Source organism: Rhea pennata, chromosome 9 (assembly GCF_028389875.1).
Source record: "Rhea pennata isolate bPtePen1 chromosome 9, bPtePen1.pri, whole genome shotgun sequence".
Lineage (NCBI taxonomy): Eukaryota > Metazoa > Chordata > Aves > Rheiformes > Rheidae > Rhea > Rhea pennata.
The window spans coordinates 6,228,981-6,247,750 of NC_084671.1; the positions used below are offsets into that span (position 1 = coordinate 6,228,981).

Below are 18,770 nucleotides of genomic sequence, written 5' to 3' on the forward strand. Positions count from 1 at the left end.
CAGGGTATGCACATGCAAAGCGGCACAAGAACAGCAGCATCTGAAGGGGCAGCACGTTTGTCATCCCGGCTCGCTCAGCATCTCCAAGTTCAGGGACGATACTACCGGGAAGGGGCCTGCTCCCATGACGTTCTCTGTGGTTCAATCCACGCAAAGAAGTTTGAGAGGGCTCCACTGGAAGCTGGGAACAGGCAATTTTGATCTTCAAATACTTTATTTACTTTCTCACACATATATGCTTTTCATCAAGCTGATCTCCTGGGCCAAACAAAAGGATTTGCCTCCAGATTAATCAGCCCTGGCCTCAGACAAATGCCAGTCAGGTAAAAACAGAGTAAAAACTGACTTGGGATGCATTTTTCCCATCATTTTCCCCCCAACATAGTACCCCAGACATACACAACACTGTGATATAGAGAGCAAGTGTAAAGATACTGTGTCATCCCCTTCAAATGGATGGCTGCCTAACTTGGGCCTAAAAGCAAACCTCAGAATGAAAGCTGAGCTTTAAATACATGCTCAGCTTAAAATAATAAAAACTTCTGAAATGCTTTTCCTCCTGACGAATGCTCATTGGGTTTAGGCAGCTCTGCTCGTAGTACTTCTGAATATATTCCCCGGTTTGCAAGGCTGTACACAGCAAGCACAGAAATCACTAGCGAGCTGCCGCCACGGCACCACAGAATTTGGGATACCAGTTTTATGTCTTCCTAGAGGTTGCCACGGGGAGCCAAACGCCGTCTGCTCTGTGTCCTAGACCCTGTTACGCTAGAGGAATGGAAAGGCGGAGGGAGCAGAGGAGCCCCTCATCCCCTTTTAGCGTCCCCCTTTCCCCAGCAAATGCCAGTAAAAGGCAAGGGTGGGCTTTGGGGTGTCTGCAGCTCCCAGGAGGGGTCTGCACTGGGCAAAGGCAGCCTGGTGCTCCCCAGTGCTGGCAATCCTGCAGGAGCAGCTCCCAACTCTTCAGCAATGGGACCAGCTTGGGGATGGGGCAAAGAAATCCCCTGATCTAAGCAATCCTATGCAGGGTGGCGACCGGGGGGAGCAGTACGGTGGTGGCACGCAGAGGCAGCTGAGCAGCCCCTTCTCCCACCCAGCAGCCACCAAGGAGCTGGCTCCCAGGGCGGCAGCTGGGCCGCAGATCCTGCATGCTCTGAAAGCGAGCACAGAATAATACTGTGTAATGGCTTAGCGATTATACGGCATTTACCAGCTAATTAAACAATCAATAGTTATTGTGCAGTTATGGAGTTAGCCCACAGTACTGCATCACGTACCCAGTAAAATAAAGCCTTGCTACAGCTGTAAACAGAGAGCTGCGTCTCCAATACGCCAAGCAAAGCTAGGAGCAATAATGAACATTGTCCTCTTGGTACAGTCGGGAAGAAGCATGTGACTATGTAATCTTAACATCATTTATTTCCCTATTCAATGCTGTGCAATTGTACTTAAGGTGAGAGAGTTACAGTTACCGGCAGAGCTATTTACTGATTTTTTTGGTTTTGTTGTAGGGTTATGTCTTAAACATAACGTTGCCAATAACATAATTGTTTGTTTTCCCTTGCTTCTCTGCAGCTCTCTGCTTCCCAACGTTAGAAGCAGGGAGTCCTTCACAAGGAGTGCTGTGAGGGCAGCAGGCGCTTCCTGGCTTAGGGATTGACCTCAGTGCTGATGGAGCGAGGAAGAAGCGAGAAGGCCAGAGGAAAAGATCTTACTCAAGTCTTGCATCTAGTAGGAACCTTAATTGCTACTAGACCCCTGAATTTCTGATCCAGTGAAGCACATACAAGTCTAAAGTAGCATTGTACCTGATTTAACTCAGGTAACTCCTTGTGAACCATGCCTCCTTCTTCAGCATAGGGTGTGCTTCAAACAACAGTGCAGATTAAATACTGCAAAGCATCTAGCACATTAGTTTCACTGTTGAGAAGACTACATCAAAACCCAGCTTCGTGAGGCTGCACACACTAGCAAAGCTGTGCATGTGCAAGAGTTTGTACAGCCACTGCCAAAAACAGACCTGAGCAACAGCTACACCTCTCTTCAGGAGCTCACTCCCACCACTCAGCAGCAAGGAGCTCCCAGATAGTCACCTAATAAAACTGCCAATAAAAACTAAAGCAATCTTCCAGTGTCCAAATTATTTAATGCATAATAACTAGACCACAGGATGTTTTCCCCAAGTCTTGGAAAAATCTGTTGGAAAGGTATTTCTGAGTAATCGCAGATCGTTTTAGTTTCAAGTAGCATATTTATTGGGGTGTTTTGCGCACCAGCAGTTCTAGCTTTGATGATTTGATTTATCTATACAATCGTAAGTACGCCTAGTATTTTAAGGACCTTTTTGCTTGCTCTCTAATGTAAAACAGAGATAAATGGTAATAAAAGTATTACACAATATACAAGAAGTATCTCCACCCACTCCAAAGGTGGTTTAGTGATTTTTGTGTTCACAGTTTTGCTTTCATTCATCAAACACCCTCTGAAAAACAGTGAGGCAAAGGCTCAGTACCCTAAGACCAAATCATTGTATTCCAGTTGGCCATTCCTTTGAACATCTAGAGGAAAAAAAAAATCACAAAAACACAAAAATCCTGTATTGCAACAAACGTTAAACTGCAGCTAGCAAACGCTCAAGTCTTTCGTCAAAATCAGTTCACAATCTGTTCCATTACATGCAGGATTATTTGAAAATAAACACACACTTCCAAATCAATTAGAGAGATATACCATCACCAATGTGGGCTCTCATCAAAAAGAAAAAAAAAAATCAAGCTATTCACAGGAGACTGTTAGGCAGTGAACAAGGAACATTGATTCTCTCTGCAACTACATGAAGCCAGAGCCTCCAGTTGTGGGAAGGGGAGAGATACAGAAATGGGTTACTGTTAAGAGCGTTTCTAGCATTCAGCTGTCACTGATATAGAGCCAAAGCAAGGCTGAGGTTCACTCTCGGGCAGGTACTCCAGGGAGCCACCAAGACAATTCTTTAACCTGCAGTTCTTAAGCAAAGAAAGGCCTTTACTTGAAAATGCATAGATAAATCCAAACCAGCTATCTTTTCCTCAGGAGCACAAGTTTCAGAGAAAGAGGCTTTGATCTACACAAGCATCACACACCTGCCTAATGGTATCTTCAAATCATGACCCAGAAAGTGGGATCAAATGAGCCTGGACAGCTGGCTTTGCCCTAGTGTGGGCAGTGAGATCAGACAAGGTGTAGCAGACCCAACTTGAGCAGAGGCCGTGCATTCCCCTAGGGAGCTGTTCACACGCACCAGACTCAGCCCCCTCATCTTTTCTCCTACTAGCCAGGAGAAAGCATGTGCTGCAGCAGGGGCTACCCCACCCCTCTAATACAACGGTTTCCGAGATTACTCCACAGCTTACCAGCAATCCTAAACAGTCTAGAGTTGGTCATGGGACACAAAGCTTGGTAGTGCTTCTACCTGAAGAGTTTGAATTCAACACATTCGCAGAAATAACGGCTCTTGGCCCAGAAAGCCCGAGTATGAACTCGGTTCTGTTAAGGAGAACCGAGTGTGAAGAGCTCCCATACTAGAGTTGTGCAACTTCGCACAACTTCAACCTTGTGCCTGAACCTTGCATCTCCATACTAGGTACATTAAATACCTTTCTGACTCCTGACACTCAAAACAATTTTACAGACATTGACCCCTAAGCTGTCCATCGGATGTGATTACTGAGACCAGCCACTGATTAAGTACTGTAGGGAATCACCATACAGGATCTTCTAGAGGCAATTTCTAATAGTCTTCAGCAATTAATAGTCTGTTGCCTGTCTCATATAATACAGATGAAAAAAAGGTACTTCACAGCAATGTCATATTGGGTCCATATTGAACTAAAGGATTTAACACACTAATAGCTCTGAAATTCTCTTTTGTGTGTGGCAGTCTTGGACTAGGTAGATGGAAAAATTGCTGACATGAAAAGTACTTTGCTATGGTTTTCATTACCTTCCCCCAAAATCATGATCACCCCCGACACACACTGGGAAACAAAGAATGATGAAATGGGGGGGGAGCTCCTTTTATAGCACTTTATGTCACTGCTCTGATTGCTCTTATTGTCGTCGTACTAAGAAACATTTCTCAGAATCCTCATCCTGTCAAGGCTGTTATATCGTTCAGTCATCAGAACAATATTCAAAACCATGTATTTTTTTATCCATGCAAATGGAAAGTTTTCACTATAAACCTTGCAGGCCTTGCCACTCAGACCCAGCTCTTTCCAGGTCCTGGGCAGCCAGACTGGTGACTGTGTCAGAGATTAAAAGTGTCCTTGCAAATATGATTGTGGCAACGTTAGAGCTTTTGCTGTTAAAGTCAAATTTTCTGCAAAAATAGCAGGGCTATTGTTCTCCTTCTGCAGATTTGCAGCAAACACAGGATCCTCTACCCCTCCTGGAACAAATGTCTGAATTTTGCCTTTTCCCATATGTGGTACCTTCCAAAGGGCCAAAGGGAGAGCTAGTCTTCTCGTTTGAGAGAGAAAGATCAGCAGTGGAAAGGAGGGTGATTTACACCACAGACTCAAAGCAAAAGCAGCAGGAACAGGTCTCATTTCCCTATTCCACCTCTTAAGACATATGGTCTCAGCTATTCTGCACATCTTACTCAGACGTTCCCGGGTGTCTCCACGGGCTCTTCAGGCTATCATCCTTTCTGACGCCCTTGCCTGGCATGCAATAGACTTTCAAGTGACTACACAGACACTAATTCCCTGGGAGCCCTAAGCTTTTGGATCCCTTCCTATGGGATGGCAGCCACTCGTAGCACATAGGAAACAGGCAACATAGGTGTGCACAAGGCTTAAACACGAAAGTCCAGTCTAGGAAGCAAGAGACAGGCTGAACACAGCAATGAATTTTATTTTCCACATCTAGAATAGAACCAGAGAGAAAACAAGGATAGTGATGTGTACAGCTCAGATAGCGCTGGCACAGCAGGGTGGCAATATCCGAGATGTGATTTAGATTGGTTTGAAATGGCTGTGGAACAATAACCTAAATACAGTAGGTACTACCTCCTATGTACTAACAACTTCAAGTATTAAAAAAAAAAAAAAAAGAAAAAAGAAAGAAAGAAAGGAGCCAAAGGGTCTAGTGTCTTGAAAATCGATCTGTTTTGCTGCAAGAGATAAACACAGTGGTAACATCCGGCAGCAAGAAAACACAGACATTTCTGCACTTGCTTTTAGAGTGGGACACTATAAACAGTTAAGTATGCTTTAAGTTACCTTTAGTTTATACCCACTTGTTCCACCCCAAGACTTCAATGTAAGTGAATTCAGAATTCAGTCTTAGCATGAATTCATAATTCAATACTTACTAATTTGGTTTGGACAGCAGCTTTTTGCCCCTCCCAGTCATCATCCTGTCTGGCACTGGTATCATATGAATCATTTGGAGGACAATCTGATTACTCCAGTAAGTTAAAGACAGTTAAGAGGACGACTATTTTTGTACAGAATGAGAAAAGGGAACACCAAAGTGTTCAGAATATATTACCTCCTGGAAAATCTACACTTTAGTGCTTCTGGATGTTTCATCCTCACCCCTCCTTAAGCAATATATAGATGCACCGAAAAAATCAAATACTGCAACAGGAAACACAATTAGTAGAGCTGTGCAAAGAACAGCACAAGCATAGACAGTTTATTTCCCTTTTCTGCTTTCCACTACAACACTATGCTTTCAAAAGGACATTACAGTCACATAGTTTCCACTGATTGTTAGAAATATGCACAAGTTAAAATTAGGTCACCCTCCACCATTATTTTAGCAGCTGAGAACAAAAACAGGTTAGAAGCAAGCTCATGTGGCTGGCCGCTGTGACTGAGAAAGCACCTTTATTTCCATTGTTTTATCACCCTCTCGGAGGAAAACAACTGCCTTCAAAACAAATAGCAGAGGGGAAAGATCCCTAGAATACAATAACCTTGACAAGAATTTTTTCTGTTTTTTATAAAAACTCATTCCAGTTCAAAAATTCACACATTTTAAACTCCAGAAGTTTCAGTTCATCCTCGGTTCACTTAAATTCTTATCATATTGATGGGATTAGCCTACAGCAGTGGGAGGATGGGGAAACCAGAATTCAGAACAAATACTTCCTGACAGGTAGCTTTTTAAGCACACTTCCCTTCTTCTCTTCATTAGGGGCAGCCTACTATCTTTTAGTGCCTGACAGACAAGAGTGGTGCCTTCAGAAGGAAGACGAGCACATGAATACATTCTGTATTGTCAAAAGAGAATAGACACATAACAGGTAAATATGAGCCCTGTGTGCACACACGAATCCAGGTGCACAGATACAGAACTAGGGTTCACACATACAAAAGCTTTTGGAGAACATGGCCCAGAGGAACTACTGTTGCCCAGAAGACCCAAAACAGTAGACAAATTCTACATGCATCTGTGCCAAGAAATATTGCAGTGACTTTCTGAACTCATCTTTGCATCATATACCAAGTGCAAATAAATCCAAGCTTTGAAATAATTCAGTTCCTCCTCAACACCCTCCTTCCTCCCAAAAATCCACAAAAAACCACCAACAAATCAAATTCTGGACATGTCTCACACTAAGGTGTTTGGGCAGGCAGTGGAACTTAGCACAGTATTGGCATTTTAAACATTTTCAGAGAAGAAGTTTATGGATTTAAAATTCTATTCTCCCCAGTCTCCTTAGTATTCCCACTTGCAAAGTTGCTTCCAGATGTTAACAGAGGTGTAAAAGCAAACCTATTGAGTTCTGTGTTTTCCTCCTGCAGCGGGTTTCTGCTGAGTAGAAAGTGAGGCACCCAGCCTGCATGCTAGCCTCATGGTAAAAGCAGAGCACTAGACTGTAACAAACTCATTCTGTAGGCTATTGCAGCTGTAAACTCACTCTTCAGAAAAGATCGAGATTCATCTATTAAACCACAGACTCTTCACTCCCTCCTCATCACATAATCGATAAAAAGCAATTGAAGGAAGAAAAAAAAGGTGATTCATTTTTTAGTGACAGTTTCAGAACTGATATGAATTGCTTATTTGTAAGAGCTCCATGTGCTACACAGTACTTCAAGAGAAGACCAAAAAGCAGAAGTTCAGCAAGGTTTCTTTTCAGGCCTGAAACCAGTTGAGCATAACCTAGCTGATGTGCTGGGATGCTCCATGTTTAACACATGGCCTAAGAAACTAGGATCTCTTCAGACACACACAGAGCCCTTACCTTATAAACCTGCCCATATGTGCCATTGCCAACAAGCTCCACCAGTTCAAAGATTCCTGCAGGATCCTAGGAGAAAAAAAGAAGAAAAAATTAATAAGCAACATTTAAACATTCTTCAAAGACAGATCAATGTTTTACTGACGTGTTTTGAACATCTTAAGCTTCCCAGGCAGCCCTGGGATTAGTTGCATTACAATACCATTAAGTAGAACTGCTAGTCCAGCCTGTCCTGTGAATCGCCAGCCCTGTGAAGAGCTCCTATGCAGCATGATGCGTGATCAGTGGGCAGCAGGAGGGCTCCCAACAGCAGCACCCTGCCCAACATGAGGCACCTGTAACATCTGGGCCTCTGAGATATCAAACTGGTATTCAGGACTAAGCATCAATACATTTTACTGTCAACTGCCTTGAAACTTGAATATTCAGTGTGTGTTTTAAATAAAATAGCAAATATATGCTATTAAAACTTAGTGCAAAGTTGATTCACAAGAAAGTTTAAGCCCAGGCTATCTGGCAGGGTGTCACTTTGGACCAAAACCAGCTTCCCTCTATTCTGAAGGTCAGCAGCATTAAGACACTTGGCCTGAATATCGCTTTTGGTTTGGTGCGTCTTGGTCATCAACACTCTGGTCTGTCATTAAAATAACCTGACCTAGAGCAATGCTGCATGAGAGTACAATTATCTGGAAGCTGACATCAAAGCAAACTGAGGAACCCAGCCCCACATTTCTCTTCTCCCGCGCTTCCCTGTTGAAAGAACAGTGTATACGGATAACAGACTGGCAGCCACACACAGGCGCGCACATACACACAAACAGAAATGAACTCACTGGCGTAGTTAGAAGATGATATAAGCTAAGAGGTATGAGGGACGCTGGGGAAAGAATAAACTCGTGCTGCTATTTTCTCATCTTGTTGGGTTTTTCCCTTCCAAAAGCTTTATTTTTACTTTCCCGCTCCTCCTCCTTTTCCCACACTCGTCACATCAATCTCTGTTAGCGCAATCCCCCTCAAGTCGGTGAACGCAGGGCTGCCCCGGATCGGGCCACGACGAGCGCCCAACGCAGACACGTCCCAGCACCCGCGGGTTCTGCACTACCCCGGCAGCCGACCAGCCCACCCGCTGGCACCAAGGGGGTCCATGGCCCCCGCTCGCTGGGGTGGCAAGCATGTCCTCAACCATCTCATCTCTCCCTGTTTGGCTCCTCTCCTGGCTCCACAGGATAGATGGGTCACCAAAGGCCACCGAGCCTCAGACAAGTGGGTGGCTGCCACTGCTTGAGTGGGACTTGCAAGAGATGTGATGCACATATGCTAGTGAGCAGAGGAGCCTGAGAAAACACAGAGGAGACCATATGGTAGGGCTCCTTTGCGAGGAGTCTCGCAAGCCCAGGGTGGGCCCTGCTTCCGCATTTGTTCTTGCGCTGCGTGACGGGCTCTGTGCTTGCAGAGGAGGCAGGACGAGGCTGGCTCCGGGGTTACGCCTGGAAACCTTCGTACCCCTCAGACTCTGGCGGATTTTGAATCACTTTAGCTGACAAACGACTTGATGTCCTAGTGAGCAAAGGATTGCCACATGAGGTCTGCGACAATACAGACAGGTAGATTAACCAGTCTGCAAAAGGGAAAGAAAGATCAGCCACCGAAAGCGCTCCTTGGGAGATGGGAGAGCAAATCCACCACTGTGACAGACTACGGAAACAGAGGTTTCATTCATCGCAACACCTGGATCAGCCTGAAACAACTTTAGGTCTGAAATTCAAACACTGGGTTTTTAAGAGCGGCTGAAAAGTGAGCTGAAAAGCTACAAGTTTAATAATGCCACAGGTAAATTACTCCAAGCCTGACAGGACTGAGCCATCCTTCTACCCAGCCCAGACTGTGTGCTACCACGCAGCTGCTGGGGCTTGGCCACGCTATTCCAGTTTGCCTCCTCATCTCTCAGCCTACCTCCACTTCAGCATTAGAGCAACCCCTTTGACTTCCCAGTACATTTAGAGTGCCATGACCTGCCATCACCCATTTCTTTGCCATAAAAGCAGATTCCTGATTAGCAAAGCCAGAATTCTTCAGATTCCAGGGGCTCGCACATACCATTTGCAGGAAACTCCCAGTGCGAGAGGCATTCCTGAACCACCGACTTTCCCACACTTGTCCCAATTGGCAGTATGCAAGGCATGAGCTCCTGGCAACGGAGACATACCCCAGTCACACCACTGCCCTGCACAACGAGGAGGTCCAAGGCTGGGAACCTTAATTTAACCTCCAGTGATACCAGCTGCAGCAAACAGCAGGGAAGCACGGTGTTGGAAGAAGACTTGTAGACCATTAAAGGCAAATCTGCACTGATGTAAATATACTCCAACTAACCTTAATCCAGACACTTGAGCACCAACAGCAGCAGAACAGGTTTCTAACACGCAGCATCCCGCCCAAGCGCGACTAGCCCATGGCTTTACTGTATCAACAGACTTGCACAAATGCTAGTGACACCTCCGGTTCTGACAGCTGCGTGTGCAGACCCATCCCAGAGCAGAAAGGAAGAAACTAAATCAGAAGCCAGGCAATGTTGTGGTACAAGCAAGATGTCAAAAACAAACTGACAGTGGCCCAGCAGCAGTCCAAAGCTGCTGTTCACCACTCAGAGTTGAGCTCTTCCCTCAAACGAAAGGGAAAGGGAAGCAGTGGTGCACCAGGTTTTTACAAACTGGGGGAGAAAGAGGGAAAGAAAAAAAAGAACATGATGGCAGCTGCTGTTTGTTTATTTATTTATTTATTTATTTATTTATTTATTTATTCCCTGAAGGGTTATTCTCCTTAGTGCTGAAACAACTCTGGAAGAGGCTTTTCAAGTGCCATGAGTATATCTATTTTTGAATATTCACTAGGAGATTAAGGGAGATGAACACTGTGCCTAGGGCAGATGATCACAAGGTTTGGAGAAACACATCCAAGAAAGCAAATCATCTTTTTTTTTTTTTCTTTTAATCGGAAATGGCCAGATGCTCTTAGTAATGTATTTTCAAATGTCTTCCCATGATTCCTCAAACCAAAGAATACCCCCTCTCACCTTCCTCAGGTCACATTTCATTCACCTAACATGCCCAGATGTTCCAACATGGTGCAACTCCATCAGAGTTCCATATAAGTCCATCTTACTTTGTTTCATACCTTATGACTGAGGTTAACGTAAATGCCCTCAAAACAATCCAGCTCCAGGGAGCCCAACACGCTCCTTCGAGATGGCTGGTGGCCATGAGACCTGCTGCCACATGGGGTGGAGGAAGCCCAAACCTCAGCTCCAGGCCCCCCTCTGCACAGCTCTTGCCATCCACACCCACAGCTCCCACTTCAGCCCTGATCTGCTAAACAATTTCTTTGCTATGTTTCCCCCCTTTCCGGTTCTTCACTGCACTTTTCCAGCAGCATTGTCAAGGTAACCAGGCAGCTTGCAACGATTCGCTGAGTGACATTTCTGCCTTGACTGCTGGCACAAACTGTTACGATTTCAGTACAACCATAGCAACATGACTGGAATGCCAGTTATTCATAGGCACCAGAGGTAAAAAAAGGACGAATCTCTTTTCTGAGCAATGCTGCACTCCTCCTCGGCCTTGCTTTTCTCCCCATGCAGCAGGTGGGCATGGCAACAAAGCTTTTCTGGGGTCCTTGTTGAAAGAAAACAGCTACAATTTCTCCACAAGAGTAGCATTTTATTAACAGAATTCAAGAAAATACATAGAAGATTGGGGAAAGGGGAAGGGAATACTTCTTTCCACCAGACTCCCTAAATTGGCTCGCACGTGGAGATGAGCTTTTGCATGTTAAAGGCATATGGGGCTGTGACTGGTATTAGGGGGACCCAGCTGCCCTCCTCTCCCAGAGCCACCCTGCACGTTACCCCCTGCAAAGCCTCATCTGACGGGGTAAAGATGCTTCAGGGATGTAGTGGAGAATGACAACAGCAGCTTGGGTACCCTGGAAGAGATGTGAAGGAATGAAAACAAGGAGGCATTTTGAATGGGGGCTTTTATGTGAGCCAGGAAAAAGAAATTCACAAAGCAGAGCCCTGCATGGAGACCAATCCAGGCCAAGCAGGGAGTAATCTCAGACCAAATATAGCCTGCGCTGCAGATACGGGCACTCGCGCTCCGCTGCTCACAACGGCCGGCTTTGTTACTCTGGGCTGGGGGTGCCTCCAAGCTCATTACAGACAACTGCTTGCACACGTGCATTTGCCCATCTCTTGCTAATACCCTTTCCCCTGTGCTTGTCTCTGCCAACAGAGCTTCAGGCCTGCAGCGGCAGAGCCAAAGCTGCACGATCAGCAGCACAGAAGCCCCAAATCCATGCGACTGCTCCTTCGTTCCACCCCGCCGCCGTGCCAGCTACCAGGAAATGCTGTTATCCAGGCTGCAACTCCCCTATTACTGCGAGCTCCTGTTTACACTCACTCCAGATCGTCTTCACAAAGATGACTTTTTTTAAAAAAAATGAAAATATCAGAACTAACTAACAAGCCCACAAAAAAGGCGGGGGGGAAGCAATTTGTCTCGTTAGCTTAGGGAAAACAGGGGACTTCTTAAATCAGAGAGAAGAATGAGCATTTTTAAGACAAAATAATTTTCAGCTCTACATCAGCTTCACACAGAAAATGATTTGTATTATTGTAGTACCACCAGGGCTCCACTGAGAGCCATTGTACGAACATATAGTAAGAGACAGTACCTTCCTTTCTCCCCTCCCAAAGACCTCGACCATCTGAACAGACAAAGGACAAGACAGACGGAAATGCAGAGGCAAGACTGCCCGGCAAGGTCACCCCATGGGCCACTGCCGAGAGGATCTGGGTGGCATTGCTGCAAGCCCACGTGCACCCCCACGGCTCCAGGACCGGGGTTCCCATCTGCAGCACATTTAAAACCCCCAGCACTGCTCCGCTGCGGCATCCTCTCTGCTCTGAGAGTATTTCTAAAGCTTCCAAAGCTTTGGGACTGAAGAGGTGGGAATTTACCCAGAAGGTACTCCAGCACCTCACTGGTGGGTCACACTTTACAGCGGCTGGGGGAGCTCAGAGCAGGACCATGCTCAAGCCGCTACTCCCTGGCCCCTTCTCAAACCTCCGGCTCCGTTTGCACGGGCCACGGCAGCACCCACCGGGCAGCTCCTGATGCTTTCCTGATACACCGAAGTGCTCTGGAGGGGTGGGCCAGCAGCACAACTGAAGTCACAGCCTTGTCCCCGCGCCTGGCAGAGCTGTGGGGCACAGGCTGGTGTCTGCACATCACTACCAGCTGTTTCAGTTTGCACATGTCGACGGTTCTCACCCTGTTCTTTGTCTTCCCTATCCTCCCTGCTGCAGGGTGGGGGGAGGTGAGGGGGGGAGAAGTTTATTTTTATTTTAAAACAAGCAAGCTTTCTGACACTGGTGTAGGTCTTAGCAGAAGAATGACCCCAAGTCACATAAGAGCTCAGCTGCACAGGGCTACAGGAGCAGCTTTCTCCATATGAGGATGCCATTGGCTTCAGCATGACCACTCGCACACCACCACATACAAGGCCTCATTGAAGGGGATGAGTTACTCTGGATTCGTGCCAGAAGAGGCAAGCACAAACTTGGGCCACAGGCTCTTCATAAAGCAATGAAAGAAATCCAACAAGAAAATCTTTCAGTTGCTCATGTGAAAGGAAATATTTCATACAGTGGCATCCATGGCAGAAGCTGAGCAGCCCCGGTGGTCCTCCAAGCTGTGCTCTCCCTGCCCTGACACCCAAGCTCGCCCACATCAGGACCTAACCCTGTTTCTGCAATTGCAGCCAGGACAGACTGCAGTTCACCTAACTGTAAATTCTTACGCTCCTGATCCAGCTCCCACTAAGATCAGTGGTAGTGAAGTGTCAGTGGCTAAAAACAGTTTGAGATGCAAAGCAAGGCAAGAGCATTTTTTCCACCAATACTATGGGAAGGAGTCCACTGCATTTAGATAAACAGTGTATTTAAAACTGCTGTATTATCAGAAAAGGGACTTCTGTATACAGATGATAAAGCAGAATGTATCCAAACTTCAGCAACAAAACACACATCCTTTTTCAAGGACTTATCGGTATGAAGCAAGCAGCAGTTGGGCTCACAGCAGGAATGCTTTCCTAGTTAAAATGGCTCCGTGCTGTATAACAGACCCGAGCAGAATGAAAGCAGAAAGATGTCTGTGCCTACACCGCAATATTTCAACACATCCAAGGCACAAAAGAACCAACACTTAGCTTGAGGAGGCTGTTTATAAAGCAAGGAGTGTACCTTGGGCTAAACCAGCTATGGGCTGAAAGCTGCAGGGGTTTACCAGCGCTGGCTAAGATTGACTACTAGGTTAACAGATTACTAAGCTACTCTTATAATTTCCCAGGCAGATGTCCACACACTTGAGTGGAAGGACAACAGCATTTATATAATGTACACCCACTTGCTTGTGTTCCTTGAAAAAGCCTAACTTTTCTCCCTTCCAGTTCACACAAAAGGCATTAACAGAAAGGGTCATATAACGAGATGATGGAGAGATGGTTTGGGGGAAACTGAGGCACACACCAATAGCAACCCTACTGCTGTGAATGCATAGGAATGGGAGATCAGACTTTCTATAATCCTTGCGTGCTTATTCCCCCAATTCTGAGCCGCTAATAAAAACTCCAAGCCCCCAAAATCACAGAGATAAGCAGTTATTAAGCTAAGGTTATAACCCTACAGTAATGCACTGCGTAACTGTGAAGTAAGCACATAGTTACAGGTCAGCAACAGCCTAGCATCCCTCTGCACTAGTTGGCTGAAGTAACTGCATGGCACTAAGATAATTTTTTTTAAACTTCCACCAAAAATAAAGTCCGTGCAAATAACATTTCCAAACACCATGATTTTATGAGCCTCTTTTATGAGCCTTACAATTCCATAATAAAACAGCCTCAATAGGAGATCTCATTGAACTCATCAGGCAGTTTCAAGAACCAGGGCAGATTTACAAACCTCAATATGAGATCCAGTAAGCTCTACCTAGGAGCAGGTGGCTCTGCTCAGACAAGCCCCTGAAGTCATGAAGAGCGATTTCGGCCCTGGGAAGCACCAAAGGGTTATTCTGGCCGAGCAGTTGGCTCTTGTAAATTAATGGCAATGTCACAGTGTGCAGACAGCTGTGTGCACAGGAGAGCCATAATCTCCACTACGTGTTAGAGCTTGGCATGACTACAGCTAACAGCACTTTCAACACAAGAGGTTTTGTTAAGATGTAGTAGATGTACACAACGGCCTGAAGAAAGTCAAATCTTCTTACCCCATTAAACTCTAACCAGAAGCAGCCTGTTACTTTAGAGTATGAGAAAGGACTTTACTAAGAACGCATGAGACAGAAGCACCCTTTAGCAGTACAGTTCAATACACAAAATTGTTAATGTATTTTTTATTATGCAAAATATCACCATGAGGAATGAGTATAAGGAAAAAGGGAACCAGGCTTCAATTCACATATTAAACACTTCCCCAGACTTTGCTTCCCAAAGCCAAATGCCCGAACTGAGCCATGTTCTCTGAAGGTGTACTTCATTTTAGCAAAATCTAAAGCTCTGTGTGCAGCCACTCACATCTCCCAAGGATCAGGGCCCAGCTAATCTCAAGCTCTAGCAAGTCAACTGCTGTTCCCTCATTAATCCACTCAAACTCATTAATCCACTCATTTTGCCTTACTTTTACACTGACTTATACAGGAGGATTGAGGCACTTGCTATGGTTTTGACAGAACAAGGTCCAGAAGATCTTGGGGAGGCTGCCCAAAATGGCATGTAGTTGAGGGCAAAAAATGGACAATTTCAAAGAGCAGACAGTCACTTTTTAGTAATAAACTAGTTGCCTCACTCCAAGACAGTTTTGGTTAATGAACCTGTGAGTAATACGAAGATGGACTGCACAAGCCCCGAGAGGTTCACTAATACAGCTGCAGACAACAGCAAGCAAAGCAGGAAGGGGACAAGGAAACAAAATACTGAGTTACTGAGAATGACCAAAAAAGAGGTTGTGGATGTTACGATTTCAAGCATCAAACAGCTTTCCCACCGCCCAGCTAGCAGACTCCTAGCTCTGTTTATTAATACAAGCAATGCAAAAAACCTCAACAAGCAATGCAAAAAACCTCACGAGGCCATACAGGTGTTTTTAGGTATTTTGTTTTGCTTATGAACTAAATAATGAAGCAGAACCACACTGAACTACTGGGTGCTATGCAGCCTTCACAGGGATTACTTTATCTCATGTTTTCTCCTCCTAGCTTCAGTACTTTTGCCCTCCTTCACCCACCCAACTAGAGACTCACAAGACGAGTTATCATCAATGCCATCTACCACTGCACCTCCTGCCTGCTCAAGCAATACAAGCTGCTCTACTGGAAGAGTAATAAGGAACTCACTGAGGGGTTTATTTTCATTTTGAAGAATTAGCTTATCCTCCCTCACCCCCCAACACTCAGCTCCAGATCTCAAAGATGTTTGTGAAGAAACAACACTTCTACACTTTCTGCATAAGAAAATTGTTGTCAAGGCTAAGTTAAGAGGAGAAAAATTTCTCCACTTGACAGCTAAGAGAAAGCTGTTTACAAATCTATTTCAACCATTCCTCTTCAGCACCTCAAAGAACCATTCCTCCACTCTTACTATTAGTCTTGTGCTTTGCCCATGTCCTATTCCTAAATCACACAACAGGCTCTACCATGCCTCTTTGATAGTTCTCTCTAGCTTCTGATGGAGATAAGTTCTGGCCACTGCATGTGCATCTCTTCCCTTTCCAAAATGTTAAGAACTGCCAATAATTGACAACAGTAGAATTAAATAAGAATTAATTCACATATTGCATTTTTCAGTGGATAAACCTGCATTATTCCTTCAACTATTACCTGTTTAATTTAAGACAAGTCTTGTGGTTTTGTAGCTACATAAGCAACAACCATATTGAAGGGGGAAGGAAGAAGAGAAAAAATTCCAACACCCCCCCACACCCCTCTGTCCAGTCCCACTTGGTCCTACTGAAGACAGGTTTTAGCTGGCTACAACATATAGAGCTATCCCAGAATTCCTGCTTGTAGGATAGCACTTGCATACATAAAATTAGAACTTTCTAAACCAGTTTCTGCTTCCTACTATGTAAATAAAAGATGCCACTCTACACATGCTCCATAAATGAAAGATGTGGGAGCTCTAAAACAATACAGCAAAATGTATAGACCTGGAAAGAAAGCGGTATCAAACACAGATGGTGTATTCGTACCACTGGAGATAATGCATCACCCAGCCCAAGATGGACAAATGATACCAGTAAGGGATAACAACTACTACATTGACATGTATAAAGCTAACCTCCCCCAGAAGGGAGGCTACTCTAAGAAAAAAAAAATCCACAAGATACACACACTTACACTACCACAACAAGAAAGGCCCAAGCCTCCTCTTCATCCCTTCAAAGTCTAACCCAAATATCACTAGCAATAAGATGACTCCATCCAATCATGATCTCACATTTAGGCAAGTGTAACTGGAGCTTGACCTACAGAGACAATGGGTTTTGACTTGAGACTACTAAAGATCAAGATGGCCTACATGCATCTTACCATGGTAACACAGTGCTGAAATTCAACACTCCTTGAAACAATATGCTTCTGCTTATTCTTCATTTGAAGTTTGACTCAGACAGTTCTGATTTTATTAGCTCCCAGCACATCCCTCACATGCCCAGGAAGATTTCCATGAATTGTTTGCAGTCACACGACAAGTCCCTCTTCCAGTTCACAGAAGACTCTTCATCCAGAAGAGTTAGAAGTCAATCAGTGCAGAAGCTCCAGCAAAAGAAGCAGAGCTAAGTGAACCCTGAGGTTCTCAATACAGCATTAAATGAATGCAGCCCCTGTACAGTTAACCATGGTGTATACGCCTAATTTAAACATACAACTTCAACATGACAATATATAAAAGCCTTGGATAAGCTCAATGTGTCTAAAACGCTACAGAGTCAATTATGAATCATATCTATAGGTCCCAGAAGATCTAAAGTCACTACTAGTATTGTACCACACTTCTTAGGATGCAGGCCTCAGTTAGAGTGGAGCAGCTGGACACTTTCCCCACCAAAAGTCACTTATCTGCAGTTTCAGACCAATAAGATATTATTCCTAAATGTTTAGATCTCATCCCTCTGGGAAATAAAGAGTTTCACCTCAGCCAGCAAATGTCTGCATCAAGCTGAAACTGCTATCTACTGGTAAATGCTGTCAAAGGTTTACAGTTTCTCAGAGGAGCTGGATTAATTACGCACCAGAACATCTGTTTCAGGAACTACAGCCTCTTAACATACCACTCCTGGAGGTACACTTGAAAAGGAAAGCTGCTGCCAAGCTCAACACCGAGAGCAGAGAGCCCTCACTCACGTGCAAGCAAAAACTCCCGAAGCCTCAAACACCAGGTCACGTTTGTAGCTTTGTCTGTGGATGTCTGTAGGAGTGAAAGCTCAGAAGCAAATTTGCACCTTCCCAATTCACTGCTGACCAGACATCTCAGCCTCTGCAGCTCTTCACAGAAGACTGCAGAGGTTTATCATCTGGGATTTTACCTCACCAAGCACTTTCCTTGCTCCTTGCCCATAATGTGAGCTCTGGCTGGAGGAATGCCTTACAACGGGCACCCCTTTGTGGAAGAACCTCCTGGACTAGATGTAGGCTGAGGAGATGAGGGAAAAGCTGACAGGGATGAAGTGGTTGTGCCGTTGTGCCACAAACAACCTACAGAATACAGGGTGGACTAGCAGGCATCCATGCAATAACTGACATACACTCTGCACGTGTAGGCATGTGCACCAAGGAGCCTCAGAGAGCTTCAAAATCAAGGGATATCTGAGCAGATGGCCGGGCCACCGCTGCAACCATCAGCTGTTGACCCATTTGAGAACAAAGATGCAGATGATATATGGACAAAGATATCATATTTGGGAGTGCTCAGTCTTACAGAGCTGCTGAGTATCCTTAATGCCTTTTGAATGTAATGGGAGCAGTAAGCAGAGCTGCTTACTTTGGAGTCCTCATGTGGACTCAGGCGCTTCAAGTTATGCATCGATCTTCAGAAAGACACCGTGGCTGGAGAGCTCTTCTTCCTGCAAGGCCCCACAGAGGCCGTGGTGCCTGCCAGCAGTCCCGCGAAAGGGGCAGCAGCCAGGAGGAGCACAGGCAGCACTTCACAGCCCAGTGTCATGCTGGTACACGGTGCTGAACATCAAAGCCACGGACAGAGGGGCAACAGTCTCAGTTCCAACTACAGCTTGTTCCTCGGGCAACAAACAAAAAACCACCAAAATCCTCTGTTACACTTCCAGCCCCTCTGGGCAAGCTGTAAGCACAAATCTAATTATAAATCAGATTCCCCAACAGTACGCAATAAAAAGGCAAAAAAAAAAAAAAAGAGCCCTTAACAATTATTAGTCGAAGACATAAGGATCTTTCCCTTTTTAAACTTCAAA

At 45.1% G+C, this 18,770-nt stretch overlaps 1 protein-coding gene across 4 annotated transcripts in view; it reads right to left on the reverse strand.

Annotated features, from left to right (window-relative positions):
* Positions 1 to 18,770, reverse strand: part of TNIK (TRAF2 and NCK interacting kinase) — a 202,271-nt gene that overhangs the window by 163,210 nt on the left and 20,291 nt on the right. For all 4 annotated transcript variants that reach the window (XM_062582734.1, XM_062582736.1, XM_062582735.1 and 1 more), the window contains exon 2: positions 7,238 to 7,303. In XM_062582734.1, the coding sequence (XP_062438718.1) occupies positions 7,238 to 7,303 (66 nt within the window). The remainder of the gene's footprint in view (positions 1 to 7,237; positions 7,304 to 18,770) is intronic.